General features: G+C 49.9%; 9 protein-coding genes across 9 annotated transcripts; 5 read left to right on the top strand and 4 right to left on the bottom strand.

The window, feature by feature from the left end:
- Window positions 1–54: 54 nt before the first annotated feature.
- F9C07_2160623 (transcription factor with C2H2 and Zn(2)-Cys(6) DNA binding domain) lies at window positions 55–1,853 on the bottom strand. The gene is made up of 3 exons (XM_071509294.1): window positions 1,526–1,853; window positions 999–1,473; window positions 55–932 (listed from the first exon to the last, which is right to left on the bottom strand). The coding sequence occupies exons 1-3, from the start codon at window positions 1,693–1,695 to the stop codon at window positions 366–368; spliced, it is 1,212 nt and encodes a 403-aa protein (XP_071366747.1). The 5' UTR covers window positions 1,696–1,853; the 3' UTR covers window positions 55–365.
- On the bottom strand, window positions 1,854–13,160 carry F9C07_2284152 (uncharacterized protein). The gene is made up of 4 exons (XM_041286149.2): window positions 7,851–13,160; window positions 5,035–7,657; window positions 4,499–4,976; window positions 1,854–4,441 (listed from the first exon to the last, which is right to left on the bottom strand). Exons 1-2 carry the CDS (start codon window positions 10,407–10,409, stop codon window positions 6,050–6,052), a joined length of 4,167 nt encoding a protein of 1,388 aa, XP_041146947.2. The 5' UTR covers window positions 10,410–13,160; the 3' UTR covers window positions 1,854–4,441; window positions 4,499–4,976; window positions 5,035–6,049.
- Window positions 2,048–2,647, top strand: F9C07_10188 (putative isochorismatase family hydrolase; the record flags this gene model as incomplete). The annotated part of the gene is made up of 1 exon (XM_041286158.1): window positions 2,048–2,647. The coding sequence occupies one exon, from the start codon at window positions 2,048–2,050 to the stop codon at window positions 2,645–2,647; it is 600 nt and encodes a 199-aa protein (XP_041146949.1).
- F9C07_10189 (putative gloeobacteria sulfatase) lies at window positions 3,582–5,562 on the top strand (the record flags this gene model as incomplete). The annotated part of the gene is made up of 5 exons (XM_071507363.1): window positions 3,582–3,912; window positions 3,963–4,441; window positions 4,499–4,974; window positions 5,028–5,157; window positions 5,212–5,562. The coding sequence occupies 5 exons, from the start codon at window positions 3,582–3,584 to the stop codon at window positions 5,560–5,562; spliced, it is 1,767 nt and encodes a 588-aa protein (XP_071366746.1).
- Window positions 11,372–12,907, top strand: F9C07_10191 (putative hexose carrier protein; the record flags this gene model as incomplete). Its single annotated transcript, XM_041286157.2, has 1 exon — window positions 11,372–12,907. One exon carries the CDS (start codon window positions 11,372–11,374, stop codon window positions 12,905–12,907), a length of 1,536 nt encoding a protein of 511 aa, XP_041146945.2.
- Window positions 13,161–13,770: 610 nt separating the features above from the next.
- On the top strand, window positions 13,771–15,576 carry F9C07_1602977 (MFS transporter). Its single transcript, XM_041292490.2, has 4 exons — window positions 13,771–14,120; window positions 14,182–15,202; window positions 15,258–15,378; window positions 15,436–15,576. Exons 1-4 carry the CDS (start codon window positions 13,933–13,935, stop codon window positions 15,564–15,566), a joined length of 1,461 nt encoding a protein of 486 aa, XP_041146944.1. The 5' UTR covers window positions 13,771–13,932; the 3' UTR covers window positions 15,567–15,576.
- Window positions 15,577–16,506: 930 nt separating this feature from the next.
- On the bottom strand, window positions 16,507–16,890 carry F9C07_2233371 (uncharacterized protein; the record flags this gene model as incomplete). Its single annotated transcript, XM_071509932.1, has 2 exons — window positions 16,507–16,818; window positions 16,885–16,890. 2 exons carry the CDS (start codon window positions 16,888–16,890, stop codon window positions 16,507–16,509), a joined length of 318 nt encoding a protein of 105 aa, XP_071366745.1.
- Window positions 16,891–18,437: 1,547 nt separating this feature from the next.
- On the top strand, window positions 18,438–19,401 carry F9C07_10194 (putative isoflavone reductase family protein CipA; the record flags this gene model as incomplete). Its single annotated transcript, XM_041292489.1, has 2 exons — window positions 18,438–18,470; window positions 18,526–19,401. The coding sequence occupies 2 exons, from the start codon at window positions 18,438–18,440 to the stop codon at window positions 19,399–19,401; spliced, it is 909 nt and encodes a 302-aa protein (XP_041146942.1).
- Window positions 19,402–19,915: 514 nt separating this feature from the next.
- On the bottom strand, window positions 19,916–22,054 carry F9C07_2257787 (oligopeptide transporter; the record flags this gene model as incomplete). The annotated part of the gene is made up of 7 exons (XM_041286146.2): window positions 19,916–20,564; window positions 20,693–20,811; window positions 20,872–21,010; window positions 21,064–21,172; window positions 21,222–21,370; window positions 21,453–21,630; window positions 21,694–22,054. The coding sequence occupies 7 exons, from the start codon at window positions 22,052–22,054 to the stop codon at window positions 19,916–19,918; spliced, it is 1,704 nt and encodes a 567-aa protein (XP_041146941.2).
- Window positions 22,055–22,415: the final 361 nt, after the last annotated feature.

The raw sequence follows: 22,415 nt of genomic DNA, 5'->3' as shown, positions 1-22,415 counted from the left end.
GAAATTAATATATCTGACCCGCAGCCTCTCGGTTTGACTTCAGCGTATGGTTGTTGGGCATGCATGATCAGTATGTCTATGCTGGCTGAAGTCGCACGGAGTCGGATCATGCGTCGGTGGACGCCTGTTATTATAGCTTCAGGAATGTGTAACTGTTGCTTTGTACCATATTCGTGAGTCTCATCGCGTGTCACAAGGATATTGACAGTTGACATTCAGTTAAGCGACTCCCATCATGTTATAGGTGTGTGCTATATCACGAATATTCCTGGGAAACTCCGTGACTTCGTCATGTTTTGTATTCTTTCTTGGACAGGAATCATAAGTATATCATTTACATGAAATCTATATGCATGCAATAGGAATCAAATCCAATTGAACCCGGGATCAACATTATCCAACCACCCCCCACTTTCCGATATCAATTTGATCTCATGACCTCCCTCCGGATTCATATCTCTGGAGGTTTGTGCTAGTAGATTGGAGAGCTCCATATTGGACTTAGCCTCCCATAAATGGTTGCTATCGGGTGCTGGAAACCGCAGGTCGGAAAGACAAAGTAACCTGGAGTTACTCTCTTCTGATTCGCCTTGCAGGCCGCCCCGGCACCTATTACATACCTTATACAGAGCTAGACCCAACCGCTTTATTTCTTCTACTCCCACCCATATACATGTAACATCGTCGATATCCTGATATCGCCCTACCATTGCTGGGTAAAAAAACACGTTGTGTCTAAGGCACGTCTGTACCAGAGCTGTTAGTATCCTCCGGTCTGATACGGGAAGCTGAATAGTCAAGTCAAGTGAGTGAGAGTAGTGCGGGGCCGACAGGAGAGAGAATATCAGATAGAGGAGGACGCCTTGGTAGGTGGCAATTGGCCAGGCTGAGGCTGGTCTCTGTTGATGATTACTTAAATCTTGCCAGGTGGCCTGTATGGTGTTGCTGCCGTTAGCATTTCTTAACCATACAAGGCAAGAGAAATACAAAAAGCTAACCTGCTGTTGACGAATAAGAGTGCCCAGCCTCCTGTGTAGATCCAGTGCTGCCCTCCGGCTAGAATCTTTCCCGGACACCCACATGCCAACCATCACCACGGCATACAGCAGGAGGGATGGCTCATGTGAAGCACTGAAAGTGGCACGATGAAGAAACGGCCACCGGCAATGGAAGCGAGCGAAGTATAATTGGATGTACTGGTCAACCTGGTACCCGGGATCGTGTTGATGGAGCTCTGAAGGTTCAGGACCTATGCTCTCATCGAGACAAGGCGGAGTATCTGGTGCATTTGGCTGTGAAGGAATTGGATCCTCGAAGATGCAACGATGACCCTTCTCCCGACATTGCTTGCATGGGTTTCCACCTCGACACCGAACTTTGCCTACACGGCAGGAATGACATGCGCGAGTCGCGCGAGAGGTCTCTAGTTGTTCCTCCTCGTGGTCTCGCCGTATGTGTCGGCGGAGAGTGTCGCTATGGTAGTCAGTCGGTACCTTACGACGAGGAACTTGTAGAATCACTATACCTGCGGGAGAAACTGCGATCGCAGAAGGGACAATCTGCTGTTCTAGGGCTGGAGTGCTGGCTCTCATGTCGGGTTCGATGTTCCTGGCGCCGGTAACTGGCGTTACAACCTTGATAGCGACAGTAAAAGCGGCCTATTCCACTCGCAGGCATCATAGACACGGGAAGCATACGACACTAAAGCAATTAGTATGAGTATAGAAGCCAAGACAATATGACGATACGTCCGCGACTGGGGCAGTGGCACTTCTCTAGAATTATCTGATATCCCACCGGAGCGGAACCCACCGGAAGCCCACCGGCATCCCACCAAGAACCAAGGCGGGATTCCGACAAACCCCACCGTTGATTACGGATGCATTTCTTGGTCAATGTAATGGCATGGGCCACCAGGTGGACTGACCAATCGACCACAGACCAGAACATTTACCTACTTAAAAAGTGTGTCAATCATTCTAGCAGACCAAAATCATTCCAACCATCACAAAACCATCCTTCCTGAGACAACACCACTAGTTCAGCCATGGCTTCCAATGCTCAATCCTTCCGCCAAACCATTGGCATTCCTCGTTCGACAGCCTCTGTCAAAGACTCCACTCTGATTATCATCGATGCGCAAAATGAATACGCCTCGGGCCAGCTGAAGGTCGAAGGCGTGGCGGAGAGCCGCAAAGTCATCGCCGACCTACTGTCTCGGTATCGCAACGGTGGCGACGGCTCCAATATCGTTCACGTGGTTCACGAAGTGCCGGCCGGTGCTCCTGTGTTCACTCCGGGCACTTCGTTAGCAGAAGAGTTCGAGGAGCTGACACCAAGGCCCGGTGAGAAGATCGTAACTAAGAACTTCCCGAGCTCTTTCGCTAAGACTGACCTCCACGATTACTTGATCGGCTTGGGAGACCTGGGCAAGAAGATTGTCCTAGTCGGATATATGGCACATGTGTGTATTTCCACTACTGCCAGATCTGGCAGTGAATTGGGCTACGATGTGGTTATTGTGAAAGATGCGGTGGGCGATCGTCATATCCCTGGTGTTGAGGCCGAGCAATTGGTGGCGGTAGCTCTCAACGAGTTGGCCGATGCTTTTGGAACTGTTGTTTCTGCGGAGGAGATTAGCTCTTAGGCTATTCTTCTCATATGGATTTTGTATCTAGTTGAAATGCAAGATGTCTCGATTGATTTCTATGCTTTACTTTCGTTTCTTGTGGACGGGATCAACAAGGCCGTCTTTCATAGGATGGGTTATGGAGGAGGCCTCACAAACAAGTAATACTAAAGGCCGTGTCGTACGTTTGAGGCAGGCATCAGACCTTGTAGCATTAATGCATGCCAAGTCGAAGTAGGCAGACGAATAACCCCCACACCATTGACCGTTCCATGCCTTTATTCTGTCCCAACAAACACTCTGTCTTTTCGGAGTGTCTTGAATTACCCCGTGACGAGACATTGTGGGTCTTTCTCCAACGCAAGTTTCATTACCCTCCAGAGGTAAAGCATGAATGCGTTACCCATTGGAGTGGAATCCTTCGTCAATGTCGACTCCACGTGGAGCCAACGCTAGAGTAAATACAGAACAGCACAAGTAATGCTTTGAAATCTTAGCATCGTAAGGATGTCCTGATGAGGAAGTTGTACTGGGCCACTACAACGGAGTATGCCGACTTCTCTCCTTGGGCCGCAGTTTGGCACGCCACCCGGTGGGAGTGACGGGAAATATTCAAAGACGATACATGGGAGCTAATTAGAATCCACTGTGGGAAAATATTCCAGTAGTTTGGAATCGAGCTAGAAAGACAATGAAAATGCATCGAAGTTAGTCTATCGCCGAGTTTGTGGAGAGCAGAATTCCACTATATTCGGCGAATCCTTCAGAGCGCAAACTCTATTTACGAGCTTAGGATCGTCGTGGAAAATAATCGTCGTGGTACTCTTGGAGGCCCATGGGGTGCTAGTCCCAAGCTTAGCTTCAAACCACAGATTTGCAGCGTTATATAACATCCGTGTGTCGCCTGGTGGTCCGTAACATCAGGGAGTTTGACTGAAGTTCAACAATCGAGATGAAGTTCACAAAGAAGATTCTGACTACTTTGGGCCTGCTTGGAGTGACTGAAGCCAACCTGGGCTCAATCAATACCGAGAAGCATGTTACCCAACATAATGCAGTCTCGAAGCGACCTCCAAACTTCCTCTTCATTATGTCTGATGACCAAGACCTCTTACTGGACTCACTGTCCTATACACCATTGACTATGAAGCATATGCGGGACAAGGGAACCACCTTCAACAACCACTTCGTGACCACCGCCCTCTGTTGTCCATCAAGAGTTAGTTTATGGACGGGGCGTTTAGCACATAACACCAACGTTACGGATGTTCATCCACCGTGGGGTAAGCGCCTTGTCTCGAGAAACCTCCCACTGTTACTAACACATGAGCAGGCGGATACCCCAAGTTTGTTGAGGGAGGGTTCGATAAGAACTTCCTCCCGGTGTGGTTGCAACAAGCAGGCTACGACACTTACTACACCGGAAAACTGATGAATGCACACTCCATCGAGAACTATGCCAGTCCACACGTCTCTGGCTTCAACGGGTCGGACTTCCTCCTGGATCCCTACACGTATGACTATATGAATGCAACTTACCAGCGGAACCACGACGCTCCAGTTAGTTACCTAGGAAGACATACAACCGAGGTGTTGACGGAGAAGGCCATGGGGTTCTTGGAAGACGCTCTTAGTGGAGAACGTCCATTCTTCATGGCCGTGTCGCCAATTGCGCCCCATTCCAACATGAATGGGACATACGGTGCCGGAAGTGGGCCTCTATGGATGGACGAACCTATCCCGGAAGACCGCCACAAACACCTTTTCCCTGAGGCCAAGGTGCCACGTAAGGCTAACTTCAACCCAAAGGAAGTAAGTTGTCTCTCTCCCTCTCTTTCAGGAAGCTCCGAGAAACTGACTGGAGAACAGCCTACTGGAGTCAGTTGGATCCATGACCTTCCCTTCAGAAACGAAACTGAGGTGGACTACAATGACCATTACTATCGCCAACGACTGCGTGCGCTACAGGGTGTGGATGAACTTGTCGACAGTCTTGTTACTCGGCTAGAGCAGAGTGACAAGCTTGATAACACTTATATTATTTACACCTCGGATAACGGCTTTCATATCGGACAGCATCGACTTCCCCCGGGAAAGACCTGCGGGTTCGATGAGGACATCCGAGTCCCATTTTTCATTCGAGGACCTGGAATCCCAGAAGGGGCTGTGGAAGACTCTGTCAGTACCCATATTGACCTGGCTCCGACCTTCTACGAATTGGCTGGTATTCCCCTCAGGGATGATTTCGACGGTGCTCCTATGCGCATTCTGAGAAATAATATGGGAACTCTGCACGAGCACGTAACTGTTGAATACTGGGGGCAGGCGATGCTCGAGGGAGGATTGTCTAACCTTGGTAAGAGCTTGTTATATTACCTATAACCTGCCTTCATTAGAGTGCTTACATTGAACCAGGTAAGCCCACGGTGCCAAACAATACGTACAAGGCGGTTCGTATACTCAGTGAGGAGTACAATCTTTATTATTCCGTATGGTGCAATAACGAACACGAACTTTATGATCTCACGGTATGTCATTGTGCTGCTAAAGATGGATTTGTTTACATAGCTGACGATCGATAGAATGACCCGTATCAAATCAACAACCTATATGCGAAGGCGCAGACAGATAACTCACAAGAGACCCGAATGATGGGGTACAGCCTTTCGAGAGTAATTACACGACTTGATGCCCTTCTTTTGGTACTGAAATCTTGCAAAGGGACTTCTTGCATTGAACCATGGAGTGTGTTGCATCCCGGTGGATCCGTACATAACCTCCGGGATGCCCTGAATGAGAAGTACGACTCCTTCTACCAGGCGCAGTCCAAGGTATCATTCGACAGATGCGAGTATGCCTATATCATTGATGCAGAGGGTCCACAAGAAGCATTGGCGTATAGAAATGGATACAGTCTGGATGCTTGGGTATGAAGCCCGAAGGGTCGGTTGGGTCGCACATTTTGGAAGAGGGTTTGGTAGTCATCACTGAACTTGTCTATTAAGCAGAAGATAGATATGAGTAAATAGGTTATCATCGGGATACACCTACTGAAGATTCTAAATCACAACAACTATCACAGTCACTTACGAATGGCATGAACTGCAAATACCTTCTTAGCCCCGTAGTAAGCTTGACTTGAATTTAACGAGGCTTAAGCTCTATGGTGACATGTACTTTTTGGTGCTACCTGAAGCCACTCTCGCTTAGGATAACTGGGAGGTAGTCACGTTCGCGTATATATATGGCGGTTATACACACCTATATTGATCGAATTTATGATACAACAGGAATGTGGATAATACCTCGAACCTTCTAGGCCCCCTTGCAGACGTAGCACTTGTGCTGTGATTTTGAATTAGCTGAAATTACGCGCGGTTGGCCCCGTGGGGAAGGAGGGATACGGAGATTGAGTGCGCGTTATAAAAATGTTACGTCCAAACCTTGAGAGTCGACTAAAACGGACTGGGTCAAGTGATCATCTAACAGCGCTCTGCTCTCCCTGGCAAGCGCCGACTCAAGCTCGACAGCTACATCGCGGATGCGCGCCATCGAAGTCGCTGCGATCGTCCACACATGCCCCATGGATTTTAGGACGCCGATATTCAAGGCTAGGAAGTTGCGGCCTGTACGGCTCGATTGCTGGGGATCAGCAGTAAAGACAGCGAGTTGGACGATGGAACTTAGGACTAGCGTGCAGACGAAGAAGGGGCTATGACTAGTCACGCTGGTCGTCAAGGAAGCAAGCTTGGATAGGTTGACCGCCGCGCCGTATACCTTGGCTGTGTGTATTTGAGGGTTTGCGGAACTCGACGTGAAGGTGGGGGGTCGAGAACAAAATATGTGGCTAGTCACCGGTAGAAATGCAAGGAGATATGATTTTGGGAAGTGCAAGTATATTGAGGCGCAGTGCATTATCATAAAAGATTGGAATATCATTTGATCCACGTCACCATTATGATGCAACATCGCCTGCTTGCCGCTGGGCAACCGGTGGAACCACGCCGAAATGGTGACATCGAGGATATTGATAGTTTCATGGGAGACATGATTCCCGCTTGCGATCAGGCACTTTCGAAGTATTGTCGCTGCTTCGGCCCTGTACGATGCGGATGAGAAATCGCCATCATTGTGGAACAGTGCCTGACGATCCATATCACGCAGTGAGATTGGAACAATCCCCAAGCGGCCATCCTGGTATTCGTCCATCTCACAAGGCAGGGGAATATCGAGTGTCTCTACTGTCAGCTGTAAAGCACCATCGACTTGCACAGCCGCCAGAAGGGTATCAATAATGAAGATCTCCCACCACGTACGCCGAGCACTCTCAGCCCGCACAGGATTCTGGATCTCCAAAGCCTCAGAAAATTCCCGGCAGTGAAGTCCGAGATCCAGACTCAGAGAAATCGCGTCACCAAGCCATTTCTTCGCCTCTCGCGGCTGGGTTCCTGCATGCATGATGATCGATAGGAGTAAAAGGGCTTGGACCTTCTCAAGGCTGGCTTCTGCCTCCTGGACGGCCGTACATAGCTGGTGGGTGTGGTCTGGAACATTACTGGCAGGGAGGTAATGTAGGCTGATGAACTGTACCACGTCCAGCAAGTAGATTGGGGGAGAAGAATGCAGGAATGCGTCGCGAGGCGGCAAGAATGGGTGGGCCTGATGGAAATGGAGGAAAAACAACGTAACCAGCTGGTTGTCGATCCGAGGGGGGAGCGATGAACAGGTCGCGTCCCCCTGTGGAGCAGCACATGCTAAGGAATCTAAAGGGGTCATCATTGCATTGCCGGTGGGCTCGACAGGTAGTGGAGGATAGTCTCCCATTGCACCTGAATAGGGCCAAGGCCGTCCTCGTCTCCCTCGGCGGCTCGGTACAAAGTGGCAAAAGAGACTCAAGTCCTTGCACCGGGTACATCCTGTCAGATTACCATCGCACTTGAGATGTTTCTCGCGACAGTTAAGACAGGCGACGGGGACAGAAGGGGGTAGGGTAGAGGAGGGACTGGACGACGGGTCCATGTTGTAAGGCTGAGTGGATTATCGTGAAATTTAGAACGATGAATGATGGGATGCGGTCGAATTAAATACCGTATTGAACTACACAGTAATCAGGTGACCCACCCTGCTAAGCGCTAAGCCACGCCACAGGGCCCAATGAACCCCTAATGTCTCAAGACAACCATATTATATACCTCTACCTGTAGTTATATATTATCTACACCAGATGGAACTCCAGTTCGCCGTGAATATCAACGGCACTGGTGCCAACAAAGCAATAGTACCTGCCTGGATCTAGCTGCCATGAACGCGCCTCTGCATTATACCAACGCAATTCTTCCTTGCTGACCTGAATAGCGACGTCTCTGGTTTCTCCAACAGGTACGAACACCTTGCAAAATCCAGCAAGTGTCTTTTGATAGGTGACCAGCCCCTTCTTTTGGATCTGCTCGGACGGACTGACGTAGACCTGGACTACCTCGGAGCCATCTTGTTCGCCAACGTTGGAGACGCGAGCGTGGATCGAGATGGTGGAAGCTGGTGCAGTGGTCATGTGCCCATCAAGGCGAATATCTGTGACCTCAAACCGCGTGTAAGACAATCCGTATCCAAATGGCCAGAGAGGCTTAATACCATGCTTATCGAAGTGACGATATCCAACCAACACTTGCTCCCCGAACTCGCAAGAGTCGTTGGCTGCCTGCCCGGGGAACCATGCATGAGAACCGTGGTCCTCCAGCTGGCGAGGAAAGGTGATAGGAGTTTTACCGGAGAAATTGCAGTGACCAAGGAGGGCGTCTGCTAAGGCATTCCCGTTCTCCTGGCCCTGGTACCAAGCCATGACAATCGCGCGGGCTTGATTCACCCACGGCATTGTTACCGCGCTGGCTGCCTGAACGACAACGATTGTATTAGGATTGGCCTCACATACTGCTTGGACGAGTGCATCCGTCTGGCCTGGCAATTCCATGTTGATGCGATCCCCACCTTCACCTTCCGAGTCCTTATTGTGACCGACGACGAGGACAGCTATATCGGATGATCTGGCGCAATCCACTGCGCGGTTTAGCATTGCCTGCTCATCCTCCTCCCGGGCAAGGCCAACCCGTAGGCCCGAGACATTTGGAAAGAGTGTATTGTCAAAGGATTCGATGGGTGGTAATGTCACTATGTTGTCCACCCTCAGGCGATATGTTTTCCCTGCCTGCAATTGCATCCGAACAGTCCGATCTTCACTGGAGCATCCTAGGAAGCCTCCGGTTATCCGTGACCACTCGGAATTATCAATGATCATTTCATCGTCGATGAACAGCTTAGCCTTTCCTGTATTGGCCACACTCCATGTATACCAACCCGATACCTGGGGTGTCACAATGCCAGATGCCTGGTAACAGTAGGGGGTGCCCTTGAGCGATTCCGGGACATCACCATCGTTGAAGAGATATACAAGGGAGTCATCCCAGTAGGTGGTTGCTACTGGGGGCCCCTGAAACTCATGTCCGGCGTAGAAAGTTACCTCAAGACCCTTGCGGGAGCCATTAGGTGTGGTGAGCTTGCTACCTAGTAGAGGTGGGCGCAGACTAAACGGAATACCCTGCTCGTAGACAATTTCCGCCTCTGGATTGACTTGTCGGATGGCGGTCGTAAGGCATTCTTCGGGAGTGGTGATGTAAAATGGATTGACAGCAGCACTGCCAGCGCCTCCCGCTGTCGGACGGCGGGCATTAGGACCCAAGATGGCAATCTTCTCAAAAGAGGAAGGTTGCAAGGGTAAAACACCCTCATTCTTGAGGAGAACAAGACCGTCCTGTGCCGCCTCACGAGCGATCCGATGGAAGTTCGGGTCGTCCGGCGCTTTCTCAGATTCAGCCTCGTCGTTCTTTACGGCGCCATTGGCGGATGATTCGGATAGTAGACCGACCCGATCAAGGAGTTCTAAAATCCGTCTGACACTGGGATCAACGTGCTTGGCGACGTCGATCTGACCTTGTGCTATGGCAGCGAGGAGCTTTTCACCACGTCGCACCGCCGGCCCTGGCATTTCTAAGTCGGTAGTAGCGATCAGGCTCTCCACGGTGCTGTTCAGCCCACCCCAGTCACTCATGACTATGCGGTCAAATTGCAATTCTTCACGCAGAAGCGGCTTGAGGATGGAAGGGCTCAAGTCCGCGTGGTATCCGTTTATCTTTGGATAGCTGACCATGGCAGTTAATGGGTCCGCATCCAGAGCCATCACGAAGGGTTTCATGTACACTTCGCGAAGAGTACGCTCGTCAATGGTTTGGTCGACGTTGAACCGCCGCGTTTCGGTATCATTCGCGATAAAGTGCTTCATGCATGCTGCCACCCCTTGGCTCTGAATACCCCGAATTATCGCAGTCGATACTTTCCCAATCAAGTACGGGTCTTCGCCGTAGCCCTCGAAGTTCCGACCACCTAGGGGGGATCGCGACAAATTCATAGTGGGAGCTAGGAGGACCTGGCAGTGCTTGCGTCGTGTCTCCTCCCCTAGGACGCTGCCCACCTTTTGGACCAACTCCGGATCAAATGTGGCAGCCAAAGAGATCCCACAAGGAATGAATGTTGTCAGTGAACCATATGTCCATTTTGACCCTCTCGCTCCAGCTGGCCCATCCGTCATCTTTAAACTAGGGATCCCCAGCCTGTCGATGTTCGCTGTTTCCCACATGTTTTTCCCAGCCAACAGGGAAACCTTCTCCTCCAAGGTCAAGGCCCGAAGTAATTCTTCCACGGCGGATTTCTCATGGTGAACCATATTCATCGGATTCAGGACCCCCTTCGAGAGAGATACAACGAACGGAATAATGATAGCTACGAGAAGAAGAGAAATGATTGAGCGTACAACGTGTAAATCTGGGTATCTTCATCCTCTCAATTTCCCCCGCAACCTTTATAATGCGGAGTTGGAGAGAGAACCCCAAAGCCAGCGTCATGGTATACTGCTCGTATCCGGGGCATCATCGCCACGCAGCGTGGTGGATCGGACAGAACCCACTCGGCGACGCTGATATTTCGGTATCTTAGAATTCGTGGAATAAATGGGGCTTAGCCCCACTGGTCGCCGAAATGGTGGGTCGATTCGATAGGCTCCGTGAAAAGATGATTTAGACTCCCGGTGGGATAGTCTAGAGTCTGGAGCCAAGACTAGGAACTAAACTAAGTGTACCAGCCGGGAAGGCCCTACATGTTTCCGTTCGACTGGTGTACTCGTTTGCTTGCCCCAATATCGAGATGACAACTTCAATGTTTCTTCATTTACTGTAGATATATTTATTTTTCGAGCGGACGGTCATCGAACTTCCACAACCCTGTCGAGGTAATAACCTTGCATATGAAGGTACATTAGCGTGGATGTGCCACTAGCCTCATACCATACGATGATCTGAAGGACGGCTTATCCAACCACGAACAGACAAGGATTGAACCATATTCCCTCTTGGCTATAGACCATGTGGTTCCAACAAACGCTATTCCACATGGTTGAACTAAGATACGAACGAAGCGGGGACAAGTAATAAGTTGGGGCTAGATATTGCTTCCCCATAAACCAACCCCGTATTTGCCTGCCATAGGCGGAGGCGAATACTGAACAAGGCCTGCTGCAAAATTCCTGGGGCAGGGAATGTGATAAAAGGCGAGCAGCGGTTGCGCCTAGTCCGTAGTTCAAACTCATTATCGTCAACCCAATTCCAATTTTTACCTCCTGCAAATATCCCCTATCATATGGCACCTCGCACAGACACCACGATGTCTTCAGCCACGTCCAACCTCACCTGGACCATATTCATGGTCATGATATTTGGCTCTTTATCATCTGCTGGATTTGGATTCGACCAGGCCTGGTGGTCAGCTATCATGAGCTTGGACCAGTTCTTGCGTAGGTTTGGTTCATATGATCCGGCCCAGGAGAAATGGATTCTCTCCTCTAGAAATCAGTCTATTGGAACTGGTATGGGTTACGTTGGTGTTATTCTGGGCGTCATATGTGGCACACCGTTGAATGAACGGTTCGGACGCAAGATGACTCTTTACATCCAGTCCTTTGCGGTAGCAGTGGGTGTCATCATCGAGTCGACTTGCACCACAAGCTACGCTCAATTCGTTGTCGGCAAAGCAATTGTGTATTTTGGCGGCGGCATTGCCACCAACGCCATCCCCACATATCAAGGCGAGTGTGCCCCGCCATCGTTGCGAGGACTGATGGCCGGCACATACAACGCATTCCTTATGATTGGCGGCTTCGCAGCTGCACTCATCGTCTACTTGTGTCGTCATATCACCACCGACTGGGCCTGGCGAGTCGTTGTCGTGGCACAAATTGGTATTCCTTTCATGGGCTGGATCAGCCTACCCTTCCTGCCAGAGTCACCACACTGGCTGATCAGACGAGGCCGGTTGGATGAGGCAACTAAGGCCCTTCGCCGTCTCCGTGGCTCCGGGTTCCCCGCCGAAGAAGAGGTCGTAATACTCCAACAAATATTGGAAGAAGAGCGGGCATTGCGAGAGGCCACCAGCTGGAAGGATTGCTTCTCTAATGCGGTTAACCTTCGCAGGACAATCATATGTGTCGGTGCTCAGGTCTTCCAACAGGCTCAAGGGATTTCCTTCGTCGCGAACTACCAAGCTGTTTTCCTCTCCCAGATTGGGTTTCGCGAAGTGCTACTTATGTCTGTCGTTGTATATGTTATTGGCGTGGTAGCGAATCTGTTAAGCATGTTCACGGCCGATCGATCGGGGCGGCGCAGTGTCATGCTTGGTGGTGCAGCCCTTCTCTGTGCATGTATGATGGTCATCGGCGGGTTGACAACACGCGGCACGTCGCATATGTCATACTCTATGCAGGTAGCAACGGTTGTCATGTTGATGCTCTGGTTCTTCTGCTTCCAGACTACCTGGGGCCCTCTCGCCTGGGTCATTACTTCTGAGGTTCCGCCAACATCCGTGCGAGAGAAAATGGTTACGCTATCCGGCTTTTCCGCCTACGGTGTCGGCTTGATTATTGTATTTGTGAACCCGTACACACAAGACGCTATTGGTGGTAGCGTTGCCTTCATCTACGGGTCACTGTCGGTTGTCGCATTTCTATTCACGTTTTTCTTCGTACCTGAGCTGCGGCAACGAAGCTTGGAGCAGATTGACGAGATGTTCAATGAGCAATTGCCAACTCGCAGCTTTGCATCGTACGTCTGCAATATCCCTGACGAAGGGCGGGTTGAAAAGCAAACCGAAACGATTGAATATGTTGAGAACCTCCCTTGAGTACAGACCTACTTTTGCCCCCTCTGACTAGTCATATCTTATTGCTGTGGATTGACCTTAAGCGCCTTCGACAACCACCTTGACTTTCTTATTTATTGACTACCCTGATACGTCTCATTCCCATTTTATATATGCCCCCTCCAGGTGTATGTGAATCGGCTATACTACGGATTCATTCTTAAAACATGTATTTTACCACGGGGGTATTGCAATGGAATCGCTATCGAAAGACTAATTGAGTGTAGCCAAAGACGTTGCAGGTAGTGTTATTGTAGGATCAAGGGTAATACTCTATCTTGATTTATAAACCTATTGTGAGCATCGCTGTGCGTAGTTCTATTTCCAGTAGCGAGAGTATATGGATTTCCCTTGTTACCGTCCGATCGGCCTCATCCATTTCCGAATGCGGTAAAGACGCCCCTAACCCTACTGCTCCAAATGTTGAACTGCGACCGCAATTTCTTATCGAAGGCTTTTCCCCCTGTGTTCATTGATTCTTAAGTTCAATGCAAAGCAAGGTAATATGAGATAAATCTCCACATCGCTGTATACTTTACCACATGTACTTCGTTTCGTGGGGAAGCAATTGAAAGGTTTGAGTGCATAGTTATAAACCAACCATTATACGCACGGTTTCGACGAGGCTCTACCCACCGAGCAGGTAGCAAGAACATCTGATTGACCATAAAGGTCTGCAGTCCTCAGGTTACCTTTTTGGCCCGGAGACCGAATGCCTTAGGGTAGGGCATGCTTCTCGCCGAATTAGTGGGTCGAAGGAATATCCGCCGGGCTTCAACGGTGGCAAACGATTGGCCACAAGTGCAACTGAGGATAGAGGTGATCCCCAAACACAGTGCGAACTTCAATGACCAATGTACATTCCGTATAACCGGTATATTTACCTGAGCCTGGGCTATTCCTTACTGGGCTTCTCTTGCGCCGTGTTTATCTGATAGATCATCCGTCATAACCGATTGGTCTCGAGTCACATGCCTATATAGATAGAGAGATGTCCACAATACTCCATGCAGATCAACCGTGCCATCATGGCGTTAAGCACTCCCGATACAGAAATCAACAGCATGACTTCCTCTCTAGAAAAGCAGGAAGGAGAACTACCGGACTGGACAACGGATCCATCCAACGCCCAGAACTGGAGTTTGGCCAAAAAGTTATACAACACATCGATTCCGTCCCTTCTTTGTCTGCTTATGTTAGTGCTTCTCTCTAGAGATGGGAACTCCATAAACAAACTAACCTTCGCATGCAAATAGATCCTTCGGCCTGGCCATCTATTCGCCATCCCACGCTCATGTGCAAGAGGACTTTCACATCAGTAATACCCTTTCGCTACTCCCATTCACCTTATATGTGTATGGCCTGGCTTTTGGTCCAATGATCTCCGCTCCGTTGAGTGAGACCTTTGGGCGCCGCTTCGTGTATATTATCATGACTCCATTAGCCCTGCTATTCATCCTAGGTGCTGGATTTGCCCAGAATTTCGCGACGCTTGCCATATGCCGCTTGTTGGGTGGCATCCTGTGCTCTGCACCTCTCGCCGTGGGCGCCGGGACCATGATGGATGTCTGGTCGGGCCCAAATACGAACCGCGGGGTGGTTGTGTTGATGGGGGTTGCTTTCCTGGGACCCGCTCTAGGCTCCCTCGTGGGCGGATGGATTGCCGAATACAAAGATTTTCGATGGTCTCAATGGACAACTTTGTTCCTCGGAGCGGCCCTATGGGTCTATTCGATGGGTGCCCAGGAGACGTACGCGATCCCTATACGCCGCCGCCTAGCTAAAAAGGCCGGACTGACTCCTCCTCCAAAGCCGATTCCTGATGGTCTAGCGGGAATCAAGATACTCATGACAGTCACACTGGCACGGCCTCTCTACATGCTGCTCACCGAGCCCATCGTCACCCTCTGCTCCCTTTACTCCTCGCTGAATTTCTCCGTGTTGTTTTGTTTCCTTGCCTCGGTGCCGCTGATATACAGCACCAATTATGGCTTCTCACCGGGTCAGTCTGGACTGGCTTTCATTGGCATTGCCGTGGGTTGTATTATCGGTGCTATGGCGTTGGTGATCGTCGACGCATGCACGTTGTCCAAGCACCGTGCCAGACATCCCGGGGAGCCAGCACCTCCCGAAAGAATGCTTGTGGCCGCGATGATGGGGAGCCCCCTGATGCCTGCGGCATTATTCTGGTTTGCCTGGACCTCACAGCCTGGGATTCATTGGATAAGCAGTATTATCGCCATGGGGCTCTTTGGCTGCTCGAACATTATGATCTTTGTACGCCTTCTACCTGGTACAATGTGATATGGTGCTAACGCCGAGTGAAATACAGGTCTCAACGATGCTATATCTTACGAACGTGTACGGAGCCAAGGCTGGGGCCTCGGCTCTGGCAGCAAACGGTCTGCTGCGATATGGTGTGGGCGGTTCTTTTCCCTTGTTCACCATCCCAAGTAAATTGTCGTCACTCTAACCACTGGCCTGGGACGGTAGCTGACTGATTCATATAGTGTACAACAATCTTGGTTTTACTTGGGCATCAAGCCTGCTCGGCTTCCTCGCTATCGCCTTTGCTCCTCTGCCTTGGATATTCTATCGGTTCGGAAGTAAGATCCGTCAATCCAGCGCTTACACGGCATGAACCTCATAGCCAACGTCAAGTCACTCAAGATACGAAGAGTCACTGGGGCTTAAAGCCATCCACAAATACCTACAGCTGAGTTGCCTACGATCGCGACGACAGACAAGAGATCTCATCCAGGTCCAACGGTTGACGGAGACGTGCAAGAAGAGTATCGAATTGTAGCTAAGAACATATCCATAATAGTAACATGGACACAATGAACAATTTAAAACATCATAACGAAGCAACCAGCCCCCTACCATTCTGGACTTCCTCACCTCGAAGCATTCCCTGGAAGGCAAACCGCAACGGGATCGGAAAGATTTAGGCTCTTTGTATTTGAAGTAAGCCCTGCACAACTTTTCACCATAGCAGAAACGTGCACGGGAAGGCTCTGTCAGAATCAGGAAAACCCGAAACTCTTGCCTTCCGCTCAAACATAATGATGCAGTCCGAGCCACCGAACGCAAAGTATGAGATATCTTCACCCTTTTTGATCTTTTGGCCTTGAAGCTCCTTTCTCACGTTAACAGACGAAACCATGGCCATGCCAATGGGAAGCACGGCAACCCTGCTCAAGTACTCATTGTTTACATCACCACTCCTCGGGTCTGAAGGAACTGATAACCCGGAGTGTCGGGGGCATCAAGGGTACGGATGCCTGAAGTGTTCCTTTGTTTTCCACGGGACATTCTTCAATATTACCTCATCTTTCACCACTCTCCACTCTTTCTTTTGCAGGACGACCTCTGAGTCCTCGCTGATAGGATACGCCCCGGCGAAGATAGAATCAGCAGGGAAGGCCACAATATGATAATCATCGGGACACGCGATCTTGCGAGGGTTGTCGAGCCTCCGGTAGAAGAACTTATTGAATGTTGTCCAGTTCTTGGCATCCCCCTCAGAATCGAAAACACGGAAGAGGGGAGAGTTTCGGAATGTCGTAATGGCAGCCTCATTAATGGATTGAGGAAGGCTTGTCCATGCTGCTTCCGATCTCTTTGGCAAATTGGACCACCCAGTCAGAGAGGAGCTTGAGGGGCTTGTTCAAACTCAGCGGTTGAATCTTAGTCAGACGAGAGCCCAACGGCTCTTGGGACAGGGCGAAATAGAACACACGAAGGATGTAGTAGATGTCGCGACCTTTGGTTGACTCAGTAGGAACCCAGCTTCGGACCAGCCAGTCGGTGAACTCAAGAAAGCGTCTCGCTGAGATGACGCCGTACTTGTCCAGCTCGGGAATGTCCCATTTGTGAGCGTTTTTGACGACCTGCTCAAGGTCGTCTTCCTCCCAGAGCAGCTCCTCTCGAATTTCTCGGACCACTTCGCTTTATACTGCCATGGCGATTCCTTGGGTTAATGCTTTGGATGTAAAACAATAGACGGAACTGTAGGAAAGATTGGAAACTACTGCAAATAGGAGTCGGTGTTGATGTGGGCGTTCTAGACTTATCATTTGAAGTTTTGGAGAAGGCTTTCCAACATCATATGAGATCGGGATCGGTGTCCTTGAAACGAAACGGAATCTGCTTGTGAGAGATAAGGTTAAGTCCGACACCATACTACCTATCGAAGGCCTTATGTGTTTTAGGCTCTTCTATAACCGTTACACCTTATCGCTTGAAACGAATGATCCGTCACGAGATAGACCACCGCTCATATCATCGTGGAGACTGGCTTAGGTGAAACCAACCACCATTAGAAGCTTGGAGCCGCCCGGAAACTAAGCTCTCATACAGAAATAACCAGGGCCAGGGATGAACAGTTTCCATAACCTAATCCTCCACTAGGGCTTCCATCATGATACATAATCGCATGCAACCTCGCTGTGGCCGAAAAGCCCTCTCCATCAGGATCGCATTACTTAGTCTTTATAAGTGCAAAACCTACTCCGCTGGCGTGAGGGTGACATAATACATCTGACGTCTAGATCGCTATGTGGGGAAGACTGCAATCTGTTCCAGATGTCACATTATGTACTGCCCCTTCGTAATGGCGAGCCAATAACTCTAGGAAGCCACGGCGCATTCTCGCAATAAAGGTGGACGCTGTATCTTGAAGGTGTGGCAGGTTCAGGGTTGGGAAGGAAAGGGAGGCGGCTTGTAGTACATCATTGGAATCATAATTTCAGAGCCGGCTTAGTATGCCAGAGCTTCAATATCCAAGGAAGGACAAAAGCTAGATCACTCCAGTGTTCATCTGCCCAGCAAAGTAACTCCCCGGTATCTCGGTGGCTCGGTGCAAAGCACGTTCCGACAGACGCCGAAAAGACGGGACCCACTGCTTTACCTTCTCAGACAACTCAGACACAACTGAACCGCCTGCACTGTCTATCGGACCTGCTGCCTGTACCGCACCATGTGTGGATTGGACGAAAGAGAACGGTTTATTTTCCTCTTCGGGTTGTAATAGTGGAGTGTGGTGAGTAAAGGATTATAGAGGTCTTTGTGTGTCTTGTGGCATCTGTATGTGCAATACGAGACTGCCAAGCCACGCTGTTTTGCTTTAAGCGCGTATATGATGGTTATTTAAATGGTCTTGGTATGTAATCCATCCATCAATGGATCACCAGTGGCTGTGGGTCTCTGGAACAACACCAGACTGGCCTCCCAAGCAATTATACTTTCTGGTTGGGCTGCGGACCTTGTCTTATAAATTGAATAGAGCCGGTATGTCAGCATCACAGCGAGGCGATATGTCTCAGTTGCTGATTACAAAAGTATTGGAAATAATTAACGGAGGTATTCCGCACCTCAGAGCAGAGGCGTGAGTACTTCACTGTATTTATATCATGTAGGGTCACATCCTTTGTTAGTAACCAGCTGCAAACAGAACTAGAATTTCGACAATCTAAAGACAACTGGGTTTCGCACCACAACAACATTGAACATGTATCAGATCAAGAACGTCGCAGTGGCTGGTGTGAGTTCTACCAGAGCCTACCTTGACAAGGGAATGATTGCTGACCAGAGCACAGGCTACTGGCAATGTCGGGAGCAAAGTGTTACAAGCTCTACTCGGCGTGGCAAGATTCAAAGTCACGGTGCTGACTCGAAAGGAAGGACATCCTTTTCCAAAAGGAGTGGAGACGAGGGTGGTCAACTACGACTCGATAGACTCTCTATCCGAGGCTGTCAAGGGACAGGATGCGGTCATAGATTGCACTGTCAGCATAGACGGTGATTCCCATATCCACCTTATGGATGCTGCTGCCGCTACCGGTGTCTATCGTTTCATTCCGTCTGAATTCAGTTTTGATCCTACCAACAAGAACAGATGTTCTATTCCAGTCTTCACTGGGAAGTGTAGAGCATTTGAACATATTCGCCAGCTGGCTGAACGGGGCAAGATTACGTATACGACAATTTCAAACGGTGCCTTCCTTGACTGGAACATAAAAACCGGATTTATGAACATCGACTTGAACAAGAGGACTATCGCTTTGTTGAACGACGGCGAGGTGGTTATTGCATGGACTACGCTGGACTCTGTGGGCAAAGCGACCGCCGCCGCTCTGCTTAACCCGCGTGAGACAGAGAACAAGGCGCTTTATATCTACAGTATCCAGAAAAGTCAGAGAGAGGTCGCAGACATAGCGCAAGAAGCTCTAGGCAAGGACGGCTGGAAAATAACCAGTGTTGACATGGAGAAGGTTTTTGCAAAGGCATTAGACGACTTTAGAACTGGACACGTTTCTTTCCAGGTTATTGGCGACCTCATCCGTTATGGTAATTCACGGCCTGATTACGGCTTTCCGTGGAGAAAGGACGACAACGAGCTGCTTGGTGTGAAGGCTCTGGATGACGAGGAAGTGAAGCAGCTGATTCAGGACATTGCGTCTCAGGCTGTATAGATTTTTCAGCTACAGGCTTTTGTACTCGCAGTGTGGCACAAGGCTAGAAAGCAAACTCAATGATACCGAATACATCAAGGGCCATGGCAGAGGTTCAGGCCTGAGTGGCTCTTACAAATAGATGATACGGAATTTGCAAGTCAATTCCAAGGTATCTCATATAGAGGCCTTCGTCCAACAGGTCATATACTTGTACCATGGTCCCGGAAGTAACTTTGTGTTTATCTAAACTCATGACGCCCCTTGTTATGTCACAGCCTTTGATCTCAATACTTGATGTTCTCTTCACTAGGGCGCGATGTCAAGATGCAGAGCAGGATTCGAGTATTTATTCATAGTACTCATATCAATACTATCTGCGATTTATCCTCATGCAGTAGTAGAACCGATCATGACAACTTCCAAGCACCCATCACCACCCTGATTTACACCTAGACCGACATCTCCATATTCTCCACGGCTAAACCCAATAAGCAGCTATTGCCTTATCCTATCCAGAGGTTGCCGCAGTTTCTCACCCGGCGACATCCTTGGATTTGTCCAAATGGCGGAACAGCACCCACAACAAGACGGTCGCACCACCCAGAAGCCCCGCCAAAATAGCATACATGGTAACCAGATGTGGATCTTTGGTCAACGGGGTAAACGCCAGGGCGAGGCACGTCCCGATGCCAGCCATCGCCAGCCAGATCGCCTGCACCAGGGTCTTCATACTCTTAGGGGCGTGGTTATAGGCATACTCGGTTCCCGTGGTAAGACAAAACACTTCCGCCAGGGCACCTCCAAAATAGATAGGGATCTGGAGAGAGACAGATATCTGGTTGGGCACCGTGCTGTCGTGCGAGCCCGGGCACGCGAGCGGTGCCTCGTAACAGGGTCCTGTCTGATAAATGAGCTTTTGAACCACGGTGGTATAGACCATGGAGAGGGTCAGGACGATGAATCCGACTGTCATGCGTGCAATCGGTCCGAATGCCACCTTTCGCCTTGTTAGGCAAGTGTACAATCCCTTTTGGATTATTGGTGCCACAATAATCCCGGAGATGGCCCCGGCGATTTTCATCATATCGTTGGGAATACCGTAGGTGACCATCTGCCCAGCTTGGGAAATCAAATTGTTGAAGGTCTGGTTATAGCATAGCCAGTGGATGGGGAATAGCAGCCTGGTATCTTCATGTTAGACCTGGTAGATGTAACTTGGGGACAGTCTGGGGGCCTTCACGCACAATACTTGACATGTTAGAAGACTTCGTTTGATATCCTCAACAAAAGAATCCGTCCAAGGAACTACGCGACCGTGTTGAAGTTGGGCGTGTGGCTTGGCAGCATCCATTCAAAAGCCCCCGGAAATTCCACAGCGCAGGGCAGCCACAACCTGTGGCATGATGTTGCTGGTCGGTGATACTCGAACTGAAACCTCCAGTCGTTAGTCGGTCACTCCCAAACGGGTTATAGAATGAATGAACTGACCAAAGTAATTGCGGCAAGAAGGACTGGAATAAGGGCCAACCACATGAGACAGCACGGTATCAAGTAGGCGAGCCAGAACCCAACATATCTTTCCAACAGCGGCGTAGCATCGGCCACGAAACCCACCACGTTAATAGCCCTATATTCACCGTCAGACGTTTTGGTTACAAGGAGGGGAGATATTCTACAGACCAGTAGAACACATTGTAGATATACGTAATGGTTAGCTCACGACTGGTGACAACCTTCTCTCCTTTGTTCCTGGTCTGGATTCGAAACTCGGTTTCATCATATTGGTCGGCTAGAAAAGATCAGCGTAACATTCTTCGGGCGCAGAGACTTTCGCCCACCGATAAACGGGACCACCGTGGTTTTGAATGCCCCTGATCCAACAGCCAGTAACACACAGGCAGCAATCACGCCTGCAAGAGCAGCTCCCCCATGAATAGCGACGGGCAATGACGTCGCAAATAAAATTGTTGCCCCGATGGCCTCAATGCTGTTAACCTGTTAGCCTCTACACAGAACTAGCACCATAAAGGGCGTGGGGGTGAAGGGATAAAAATAGAAAAGCACGGTACATGGCAGAGTAGAGCATGGTCTTGTATCGGCCCAAGAAACTATCAGCGAGCACAGCCGCTGGAACTGGCATAATATAGGACCCAATGATCAGTGCGTTCACAATATTAGATGCAGCTGCCTGGCCGAGGCCCAAAGCGCCGGGTACCTCGCCGCCGGGGGCATTTTGCAGGTAGTTCTCTAAGGAGATGGTTAGCTACGGTCCCTAATCATAAAAGGTGCGGGGAGACGATTTTAACGCACGCAGAGGGGCCGTCGCCCCATACCATACAAAGCCTTCCAAGATACCCGCGATGCATGCCACCCACAGTCGGACAGGGATCTTGTCCACAACATGGAGAAGATCGCAGACTTCATCTTCGGTTGCCACGCGACTGTCATCATCCGAGTCGGCTAGGGAGCGAATGGCATCCACAACGGCGGGGGCATCTTTCTCAGGAAGCTCTTCTGGATTCTTATCTATATACGACGAAGAAATCAAGGCACCAGGGTCAGTATCATCGCCCGCATCACGTGCAGGAGGAGCCATCACCAACCGTGATTGGGAGTCTGACTCTGCGGAAACTACCGCAGAGCCGTTCACAACGGACATGGGGCCCGACATTTGTTTAGATAGTGAATAACTTGGCCGAGCAATGACAATTCTCGCCTAATTCTGGGAGCGGGAAAGGTTCACGAAAGGGTATGTAGGGGGAGAGAAGAGGAGACCGGTAGATTGAGCAGGCTACGCGTTGGAGAGTAGAATTAGAATCAACCGCCGGCCCGCCGGGGTAGTTGGGCAGTATTAAGTCTTTTCAGTGCTCCCACAGCACATGATTTGACGACAGGGGTCGATCATACTCGGAGTTATTATTGCTGCTAGTTCGTCAGTTAATAAGTGTCGACGCGAGATAAACAGAGCACTACACCCGATGCGGTAAATGTGTCAGCTGAGGCGATGTAACCCTCGTATCACTGGCAAGATG

Source organism: Aspergillus flavus, chromosome 4, assembly GCF_009017415.1.
Source record: "Aspergillus flavus chromosome 4, complete sequence".
In the NCBI taxonomy this organism is placed as follows: domain Eukaryota; kingdom Fungi; phylum Ascomycota; class Eurotiomycetes; order Eurotiales; family Aspergillaceae; genus Aspergillus; species Aspergillus flavus.
The sequence above is the reverse complement of the archived record's forward strand: the minus strand, read 5'-3'. Positions and strand labels throughout refer to the sequence as shown.

Excerpts from the sequence above, each read along its gene's own strand:
- F9C07_2160623 (XM_071509294.1), bottom strand. The coding sequence starts at position 1,695 with ATGCTTCCCGTGTCTATGATGCCTGCGAGTGGAATAGGCCGCTTTTAC. Across the intron at positions 1,474-1,525 it reads GATCGCAGTTTCTCCCGCAG|CGACACTCTCCGCCGACACA; the intron begins GTATAGTGATTC and ends TGACTACCATAG. Across the intron at positions 933-998 it reads CTCTTATTCGTCAACAGCAG|GCCACCTGGCAAGATTTAAG; the intron begins GTTAGCTTTTTG and ends AACACCATACAG.
- F9C07_2284152 (XM_041286149.2), bottom strand. The coding sequence starts at position 10,409 with ATGAATATGGTTCACCATGAGAAATCCGCCGTGGAAGAATTACTTCGG. Across the intron at positions 7,658-7,850 it reads GCGAACTGGAGTTCCATCTG|CCTTACAACATGGACCCGTC; the intron begins GTGTAGATAATA and ends TAATCCACTCAG.
- F9C07_1602977 (XM_041292490.2), top strand. The coding sequence starts at position 13,933 with ATGCAGATCAACCGTGCCATCATGGCGTTAAGCACTCCCGATACAGAA. Across the intron at positions 14,121-14,181 it reads TCCCTTCTTTGTCTGCTTAT|ATCCTTCGGCCTGGCCATCT; the intron begins GTTAGTGCTTCT and ends GCATGCAAATAG. Across the intron at positions 15,379-15,435 it reads TCCCTTGTTCACCATCCCAA|TGTACAACAATCTTGGTTTT; the intron begins GTAAATTGTCGT and ends TGATTCATATAG.